Raw genomic sequence first — 10,346 nt, forward strand, 5'->3', positions numbered from 1 at the left:
CATTGAGCACTTACTGTAAGCCAGGATTTTTTCCTGAGCATTTTATGTATATTGACTCATTTAATAAGTATTTACTACTTATTAATACTGATATTATTTTGCTTAACAGGAGATACTGATACTAATATTATTTTGTTTAACAGTTGAAGATATTATTGGAGATATTGATATTAGTTTAACAACTGAAGAAACTCAGGCACAGAGACATTGATTTGATCATGGTCATACAGCCAGAGCCAGGTTCCAAAATCTAAGACCTAAGCAGCTGATAGCCAGGCTTTGCTTTTAAACCTTAAATCGTTCTTCCTCTCACCAATTGGTAAATAATAAATATATTCGATGTAGAGACATAGATAAATTGACAATTTGTCACTTAACTACCTTTGTGACTGTGAACAAGTTTCTTAATTTCAGATTGTGTCTTTATTTCAAATAAAGAGAGATTAAAAATCCTTATAAAGATTTGAAAGCACATAGCTAAGAACGTGATGGAGCCAGACAGAACCACGGTCTAAAGCATTACATCATTCAGCTTCTAGTAGTATACGCTTTGAAATCAGCCGCACTTAGAATCTAATTCCAGCTCTGCTTCTTAGTTGTTGTACCAAGTTGTAGAAGTTGGAGTTTGTTTTCTGTAAAATGGACAATAAAGTGTTTCAGAAACAGTTTTAGTGAGAAATACTGTACATGTAAAGTGCCTAGTAGGATGCCTGGTACATAGCAGATGATCAGTTGACTGGGGCCAATATTTTAGTTGGTAAGTTTTATCAGGTGATACATGAAAGTAAGATCTAGAACAAGATATTCTTAGTGTGTGATATGATAAATACTTTTTCAATTCAACTATTTTAATAGTCTGAAGTGAAGTGAAGTGAAGTCGCTCAGTCGTGTCTGACTCTTTGCGACCCCATGGACTATAGCCCACTAGGCTTCTCCATCCATGGGATTTTCTGGACAAGAATACTGGAGTGGGTTGCCATTTCCTTCTCCAGGGGATCTTCCCGACCCAGGGATCGAACCCAGATCTTCCACATTGCAGGCAGACGCTTTACCATCTGAGCCACCAGGGAATCCCATTTAATAGTCTACCATCATACAAATGCACTTTTGTAGGTAGCTCACTGTCAGAGCTTTCTTGCTTTAAGTACATGTGACTTTAGCTGATAGTTTCTCCTCATCCTCTTTCCATTATTTTTCTTATTGTAGTTTTCTCAAATTACTCACTTATATAAAATAAAAACTCCATGATGGTACCCTATATGATTTAACATTGCTTTATGTTACTTGCATGATCTTTGTTGAGGAATTATTGATGTTTTTCTGATGTTTTGGTAATAAACTTATGTGTGGGACTTCCCTGGAAGTCCAGTGGTTGAGACTCCACTGCAGGAGGCACAGATTCAATCACTGGTCAGGGAACTAAGATCTCGCATGCCATGTGGTGCTGCAAAAAAAAAAAAGACCTCATGTGACAGGGCCTAAGATACCAAGTTTGAAAACTCTGAAAAGTTTTTGTATTTTTCATAATTTTTTAAGTGTTACCCTGAAATTAGTTCAGAAAGACAGATATTAATTTAAAATTTAAATTCATGGTTTATATTCATTTTTTGTTACTTAAAGAAGATTTTTATAGAATTTATACTCAGTTCTTTTTTAAAAGGCTCATATGTATATAAATGTATATGTGAATAGGAACAAAAGGATGTAACTTTTGAGTGTTTATTCTCTTGATAGCAGAGTTACAAGAGATTTTTCTTTTACTTTTTAAAAATGTTTTTCAAATCTTCTAAAGTTACAAAAGTAATCAGAAAAGCCCTATATTTAAACTGTTTCTTGTAAAATTTGTTTCTTATTGTGCTTTGGATTTTTTTTTAAGGTTTTCCTCAAGCAGGATGGTGCCTTTTTATTTTCCTCCATCAAAATGTGCACTTTGGAACCCAGTGCCAATTGGAGATTTCATCTACTTACATCTCCGTCACTACAGGTATAAGATGCTTCTATTTTCAAATTAAACCAGTATAAACAGGACTCTAAAAAGTATGTAAGGCAGTGGTTACTATGAATCATTATTTTTTAAACATTTCCATTTAGACTCCCCTGAGGCAAAATATTCTTTCTGCTTCTTCTTAAACCTGTTCTTATGATTTTGAGAAGTAGTCCTAATTTCACAGTTAAAATATTCTATAAATCTAAGGTTCTAAGTATTATAGGAGTTCAAGATGCAAATATAATAGAAAGGGAGTTTTTCTCATACTTCAGCATGGTGTTTGAATAACACTGAGAAAATTGAACTGATTTTGATTGGATAGACCATTTAAAAGGAACATAAAATATTAGAGTTATGACCAGGATTGTGAAAGAAAGACATAGAAGCTTAGGCTTCAAGTAATAGAAAATAGCGATCCATTGAGGTATTGTATATAAGAGAGTTACTTGTTAAAAGCAGAGTTCTAAGAAGGATAGATCATAGTGGGGAGAGCTTAGAGTCAGCCCTGAGTGGGAGATGGTTTTCTGTAGTCTAAGTGGTACAGATTTATATACAGTGGTTTCAGGTGTTAAACTAGAGCCAGACTTCCTGGAGGGTCAGATCCTGATTTTACCCTTTCTTGTTTAAGTGACCTCAGTAAAGTAGCCAAGGATGAGTTTCCTTATCTATAAAATGGGGGCCTTCCCTGGTGGCTCAGTGGATAGGACTCTGCCTGCCAATGCAGGGGACAGGGTTTCGATCCCTGATCCGGGAAGACTCGATACGCTGTAGAACAACTAACCCTGTGCGCCGCAACTACTAAACCCATGCTCTAGAGCCCACAAGTCTGTGTGCCGCAACAACTGAAGCCCGCATGCCTAGAGCCTGTGCGATAAAGAGAAGCTGCCGCAGTGAGAAGCCCGTGTACTGACAAGAGTAGTCTCTGCTCACCACAGCTAGAGAAAGCCAGCACACAAAAAACAGCAAAGACCAATGCCGCCAAAAATAAACTAAAATAAAGTGGGAATATGACCCTTGTTTCATAGTACTCTTATAAGGACTAAATGAGACAGACTTTAAAGCAGCAGTTGGCACAATGCTTGGGCATAAGAGGTAGTCAATGTTAGTTATTATAAGGGTCTAGAGCAGTGTAGCAGCCTTGAGACCAAGAGGAAAGGATGAAACAAGGTGTTTTGAAGAAACATTTTATAGCATTTGGTGATCAACTGAATAGAGGAACTAAAGGAAATTACATGTCAAAAAGTTTTTAAGTTTTAAACTAGTTGGTAGAGAGGGGTGATATCATTGAATATGTAAGGCAATGATTACTATAAATAATTTTCTGAACAATATCTTGTGGAAGTTCAGTTAAATATTTGTTAGACCTGTTGATTCTTTTCTACATGTCTCTCTTTTTTTTTTTAATTAATTAATTTATTTATTTTACTTTACAACATTGTATTGGTTTTGCCACACATTGACTTGAGTCTGCCATGGGTGTACATGTGTTCCCCATCCTGAACCCCCCTCTCACCTCCCTCTCCATCCCAGTGCACCAGCCCCAAGCATCCTGTATCATGCATCGAACCTGGACTGGAGGTTTGTTTCACATATGATAATTTACATGTTTCAATGCCATTCTCCCATATCATCCCGCCCTTGCCCTCTCCCACAGAGTCCAAAAGACTGTTCAATACATCTGTGTCTTTTTTGCTGTCTCACATACAGCGTTATCGTTACCATCTTTCTAAATTCTATATGTATGCGTTAGTATACTGTAATGGTGTTTTTCTTTCTGGCTTACTTCATTCTGTAAAATAGGCTGCAGTTTCATCCACCTCATTAGAACTGATTCAAATGTATTTTTTTAATGGCTTAGTAATATTCTATTGTGTATATGTACCACAGCTTTCTTATCCATTCATCTGCTGATGGACATCTAGGTTGCTTCCATGTCCTGGCTATTATAAACAGTGCTGTGATGAACATTGGGGTACACATGTCTCTTTCAATTCTGGTTTCCTTAGTGTGTATGCCTAGCAATGGGATTGCTGGGTCATATGGCAGTTCTATTTCCAGTTTTTTTTTTTTTTTTCCCCATTTATTTTTATTAGTTGGAGGCTAATTACTTTACAATATTGTAGTGGTTTTTGCCATACATTGACATGAATCAGCCACGGATTTACATGTGTTCCCCATCCCGATCCCCCCTCCTGCCTCCCTCTCCACCCAATCCCTCTCGGTCTTCCCAGTGCACCAGCCCTGAGCACTTGTCTCATGCATCCAACCTGGGCTGGTGATCTGTTTCACCCTTGATAGTATACTTGTTTCAATGCTGTTCTCTCTGAACACCCCACCCTCGCCTTCTCCCACAGAGTCTAAAAGTCTGTTCTGTACATCTGTGTCTCTTTTTCTGTTTTGCATATAGGGTTATCGTTACCATCTTTTTAAATTCCATATATATGCGTTAGTATACTGTATTGGTCTTTATCTTTCTGGCTTACTTCACTCTGTATAATGGGCTCCAGTTTCATCCATCTCATTAGAACTGATTCAAATGAATTCTTTTTAATGGCTGAGTAATATTCCATGGTGTATATGTACCATAGCTTCCTTATCCGTTTGTCTGCTGATGGGCATCTAGGTTGCTTCCATGTCCTGGCTATTGTAAACAGTGCTGTGATGAACATTGGGGTACACGTGTCTCTTTCAGATCTGGTTTCCCCAGTGTGTATGCCCAGGAGTGGGATTGCTGGGTCATATGGCAGTTCTATTTCCTGTTTTTTAAGGAATCTCCACACTGTTCTCCATAGTGGCTGTACTAGTTTGCATTCCCACCAACAGTGTAAGAGGGTTCCCTTTTCTCCACACCCTCTCCAGCATATATTGTTTGTAGACTTTTGGATAGCAGCCATTCGGACTGGTGTGTAATGGTACCTCATTGTGGTTTTGATTTGCATTTCTCTGATAATGAGTGATGTTGAGTATCTTTTCGTGTGTTTGTTAGCCATCTGTATGTCTTCTTTGGAGAAATGTCTGTTTAGTTCTTTGGCCCATTTTTTGCTTGGGTCATTTATTTTTCTGGAATTGAGCTGCAGGAGTTGCTTGTATATTTTTGAGATTAATTCTTTGTCCGTTGCTTCATTTGCTATTCTCCCATTCTGAAGGCTGTCTTTTCACCTCGCTTATAGTTTCCTTTGTTGAGCAGAAGCTTTTAATTTTAATTAGGTCCCATTTGTTTAGTTTTGCTTTTATTTCCAATATTCTGGGAGGTGGGTCATAGAGGATCCTGCTGTGGTTTATGTCGGAGAGTGTTTTGCCTATGTTTTCCTCTAGGAGTTTTATAGTTTCTGGTCTTATGTTTAGGTCTTTAATCCATTTTGAGTTTATTTTTGTGTATGGTGTTAGAAAGTGTTCTGGTTTCATTCTTTTACAAGTGGTTGACCAGTTTTCCCAGCACCACTTGTTAAAGAGATTGTCTTTTCTCCATTGTATATTCTTGCCTCCTTTGTCAAAGATAAGGTGTCCATAGGTGCATGGATTTTTATCTGGGTTTTCTATTTTGTTCCATTGATCTATATTTCTGTCTTTGTGCCAGTACCACACTGTCTTGATGACTGTGGCTTTGTAGTAGAGCCTGAAGTCAGGCAGGTTGATTCCTCCAGTTCCATTCTTCTTTCTCAAGATTGCTTTGGCTATTTGAAGTTTTTCCTATTTCCATACAAATTGTGAAATTATTTGTTCTAGTTCTGTGAAAAATACTGTTGGTAGCTTGATAGGGATTGCATTGAATCTATAGATTGCTTTGGATAGTATACTCATTTTGACAATATTGATTCTTCCAATCCATGAACATGGTATGTTTCCCCATCTGTTTGTGTCTTCTTTGATTTCTTTCAGCAGTGTTTTAGAGTTTTCTATATATAGGTCTTCTGTTTCTTTAGGTAGATATATTCCTAAGTATTTTCTTTTTGTTGCAATGGTGAATGGAATTGTTTCCTTAATTTCTCTGTTTTCTCATTGTTAGTGTATAGGAATGCAAGAGATTTCAGTGTGTTAATTTTATATCCTGCAACTTTACTATATTCATTGATTAGCTCTAGTAATTTTCTGGAAGAGTCTTTAGGGTTTTCTATGTAGAGGATCATGTCATCTGCCAACAGTGAGAGCTTTACTTCTTTTCCTATCTGGATTCCTTTTATTTCTTTTTCTGCACTGATTGCTGTGGCCAGACTTCCAAAACTATATTGAATAGTAGTGGTGAGAGTGGGACCCTTGTCTTGTTCCTGACTTTAGGGGAAATGCTTTCAATTTTTCACCATTGAGGATAATGCTTTCTGAGGGTTTGTCATATATAGCTTTTATCATGTTGAGGTTCTACACGTCTCTTAACCTATGTTTTCTATTGCTATCTTTCTGTGCTACATTTTGAGTATTTCTTTTGTTCTTCAGCTCTCCTAATTTACTGTTTAGCTGTGCTACTTGTTAGTTGCCATCTAATCTGTTCATTTAGGTTTTTAAATGTGGAAATATACTATATATGTGAAATATAATTTATAATATATACACACAGTTTGTAGAATAATAAATTTGGTCTTTTTAATAGTATCTTGTTCCTTGTTCATATTTTGGAGTCCTTTTGATATTTAAGCATGTGAATTATACTCAGTAATGCTGGTAACTGAAGTTCATAGATAATATGTAAACAAATGGATGTGACTATTTCAATCAGACTTTATTTACAAAAATAGAAGACCTCATATTTTCTTGATCTCTGCTCTGGTTCATAAAATTAAGCAAATGCCTCCAGAATAACTGTAACTTCAGTGTCTGCTTATTGCAATTTTGCTTTCCAGGCAGCCCTCCTTACACCCTGCCTTTGACCCTAGGATTTTCCAGCAGTGATCTTTCTGTACATTTTAAAAGATATGTATTGTGCTTTAGGCAACATTTCATGACAGAAAGATTTTTTAGGCTATCAGATCCATCACATTCATAAAAAACTTGTTATTTTTCAGAAATCCAAAGCTTGTGGTAACTGAAAAGACCATCCGACTTGCTTGTCGTCATGCTAAGCAGAATAAAAACAACTTGTCATGCTTTTTACTTGGTTCTCTCACAGTAGATGAAGGTAACATACTTTGAAATATTATTTTTATGACTGGAATAGACTTTGTGTTTACTGCTTCAGCCAATTACTGTAATATACTTTGACTTTTTTTTTTTGGCTGTATAGCAATGTTAGGAAGATGAGTTATAAAGTTGATACTGCTTATCATAGACTTCAAAGTCTGGTCAGGTTGATGAATATATATGCAAGTTATTTTTTTTAAATGAGAGTTTACATATATATATGTATGGCTGAGTCCCTATGCTATTCACCTGAAACTATCACAACATTACTTGTTAATTGGCTATACCACAATACAAAATAAAAAGTTAAAAAAATTTTTTTAATTTAAAATGAGAGTTTAATGTATTCTTAATATGAACAAAATGCTTTCCTATAATCTGGGCTTGCTTGGTTGATTTCACATTTCACAATTAGCATTCTAAATAATAACTATTGGGTTTCCCTAGTGGCTTTGGGGCTTACCCTGGGGTTTACCCCAGTGGTAAAGAACCCGCCTGCCAATGCAGGAGACATGGGTTCAGTCCTTGGGTCAGGAAGATGCCCTGGAGGAGGAAATGGCAACCCACTCCAGTACCCAGTATTCTTGCCTGGGAAATCCCATGGACAGAGAGGATCCTAGCAGGCTACAGTTCATGGGGTCACAAAGAGTCAGATGCGACTTAGTGACTGAGCATGCATGCACACATAATAACTGCTGTTTTGTTCTACAGACGAAGAAAGTGTAACATTGACAATAGATCGTTTTGATCCTGGTCGAGAGGTACCTGAATTATTGGAAAGAGTCCCTACTGCTTCTCTTCCAGGGGACTTTGTAATCCCATGCAAAATTCATACTCAAGGACTTTGTTCAAGAGAAATAATAATTCACAATGCAGATGACTTTAATTCAGCTTTCAAGGTAAGATTTGTTGATAATGTGATTATTCCTATTTCAGCAAAGAATCAAAAATTATATGTACTATGTTATATTTTAATAAACTCATATTCATAAAAATTTCTGACTGAATGATTGTTGACCTAAAATGCAATTAACTGTAGTTTCTGAGGATGGAAATTGTAGGTGGATAATATGGGTAGCATTCTGGAAGAGGAAGCAACATGACCAAGATATAGCAAAGTACAAGGGATAACATTGAGGGTGGAGATTTTTGCTGGATTTGTGGGCAGTCAGACTTCAGAACTAGCGTGTCTAGGACAGAGAGAATCTTGTCTGCCAGGCTAAGGAATTTTAACTTTGTCTAATGGGCTGTGTTTTTCATTGAAAATTTCTGAAAAGAGGAAATACTGTTAAATCAAGGATGATTAATGTGATAGGGCAGGCTGAATGGAGTCAGAATATTTAGGCCTTGCAGTAATCAGGGATGTATTTGCCTATAGTAGAGTGGTGGCAGTGAGACCAGAAAGGACAGTGTACATGAGCAACTACAGAGGAAGAACTAACTTGACCATTTGGGATAATAAGAAAATAATCAAAGAGGAATGGACTTCTTTATATAGATGGAGTACAGAAAATCTTGTTGTACAGTATAGTAAATCTTACTTGATTTAACATAATTTTTCATGTAACTTTCTGGTCACATGGAAGAAATAAAAGAATTGAAATGTTGCAAATCAGAAATTTTTTTGTTAATGCAAGATATATGAAACAAAGCCTTTAGAGTTGTGGACAGATTTCAAAATTTTAAAATAATTGTGTGATATTGATTTCTCAGGCTCTGCAGCATCATGTGTGTAGCAAAGAGTCCTTGGACTGTGGAAAACTACTTGCCCTGAGAGCTCATATCACTTCCAGGGAGAGTTTGGACACTGTGGATTTTGACTTGGATTGGGCAGCAGTAACTCTAGCAGACACCTTTAAGTGCACACCTGTGAAACCCATCACCATCATTCCAACAGCTCTAGCAAGAAATTTGAGCAGTAATCCAAATATTTCTCAAGTTCAAGGTACCTATAAATATGGGTAAGTAAAAGACATAGTCATCTAAAATTTTAAATATTGGTCACATTAGCATATTTTCATGTTATCCACATAATATGAAATAATTGTTCAGTCGGTTTGCATGCCTGATATGTGATGGCTAGAGAAATAACCAAGGAAGGTGATACATAAAGTGATTAATTTTTTAAAAAGAATACTTATTTTGTTTTACTTGTTTATTCGGCTGCGCCGGGTGGTAGTTGTGGCACATGGGATCTTTGATCTTTGTTGCAGCAGGCAGGATCTTTAGTTGAGGCATGCGAACTCTTAGTTGCAGTTTGTGGGATCTAGTTCCCTGACAAGAGATCAAACTCCGGGCTCCCTGCATTGGAAGTTTAGAGTCTTAGCTTCTAGACCACCAGAAAAGTCCCTAAAATTGTTAATTTTTGCTGGATTGATTATTTTTCTGATAATGAGCCTAATGGAGGCTAGAGAATTATTTGTAATATGCAGTTTTACTTGTGGATAATGAGCACAGCAGATAAAGGAGATAATTAAATTAAAATGTTAAATACTCTTTCCTACTAAATTGTCAACCACTTGAGGGTGGCGTTTCCTCACATTGCTGCAGCAGCGTCCTCTCTAGCCTCCTATCCACCACTCTTGATTTCTTAGGAAATTCATGCCAAATTGCTTGCTTTCTGGTCCTCAGCAGGGCTGCTTCCCTGAATCCTCATCCACTTTCTTTAACCATTGTCTGCTGACCTAGGTCAGACAATGTAAGCACCCACTGCTTTAAAGTCTAAGCAATTCCTTTCTGGCTTCCTTTCCCACTGACTCCACCCTAGTTCCTGTTAGGTCTCCAGAGCTGAAACTGTTCGGCAAGGTAAACTTAACTCCAAGTCTTGTCTACCAAAAATGCCTCTTCAAAAAAAGATAAAAAAACGGTTTTTCTTCTCCGAGTGTCCCTGAAATAGCAAGAAAATGCCTACATACTGATCAGAGCTCCTTTCTGGTTGTAGTGGCATAAAGGAAAAAATGTTCCAAAATAATGGAATGGTCAAAGGTCATAGTGATTTTTAAATGTTTGAACTAAATTGAACATTTAAATTCTCTTGGAGTAATAAAGTGCTTCTCAGTGCGGACACAGAAATGTGTGCTAAAATTAACCAAAAAATTAGTTTATTTTCTTTAATATCTGTGTCCATCTAGTAGTGAAGCAGGAATTTATCAGGTTGTCAAGGCAGAAGAGCTCTCAAAGCAGGGTATAAGTGTCATTTTACTAATGTAAAACTCTTGCCAACTCTGGCTTAATCATCATGGTTTGA

General features: G+C 36.8%; 1 protein-coding gene across 4 annotated transcripts in view; it reads left to right on the top strand.

Moving 5' to 3' along the window:
* STIL (STIL centriolar assembly protein) overlaps positions 1–10,346 on the top strand; it is a 53,244-nt gene that overhangs the window by 5,035 nt on the left and 37,863 nt on the right. For all 4 annotated transcript variants that reach the window (XM_043877716.1, XM_043877713.1, XM_043877715.1 and 1 more), the window contains exons 3-6: positions 1,877–1,984; positions 6,985–7,097; positions 7,811–7,998; positions 8,813–9,060. In XM_043877716.1, the coding sequence (XP_043733651.1) occupies positions 1,877–1,984; positions 6,985–7,097; positions 7,811–7,998; positions 8,813–9,060 (657 nt within the window). The remainder of the gene's footprint in view (positions 1–1,876; positions 1,985–6,984; positions 7,098–7,810; positions 7,999–8,812; positions 9,061–10,346) is intronic.

Source organism: Cervus elaphus, chromosome 20, assembly GCF_910594005.1.
Source record: "Cervus elaphus chromosome 20, mCerEla1.1, whole genome shotgun sequence".
NCBI lineage: Eukaryota > Metazoa > Chordata > Mammalia > Artiodactyla > Cervidae > Cervus > Cervus elaphus.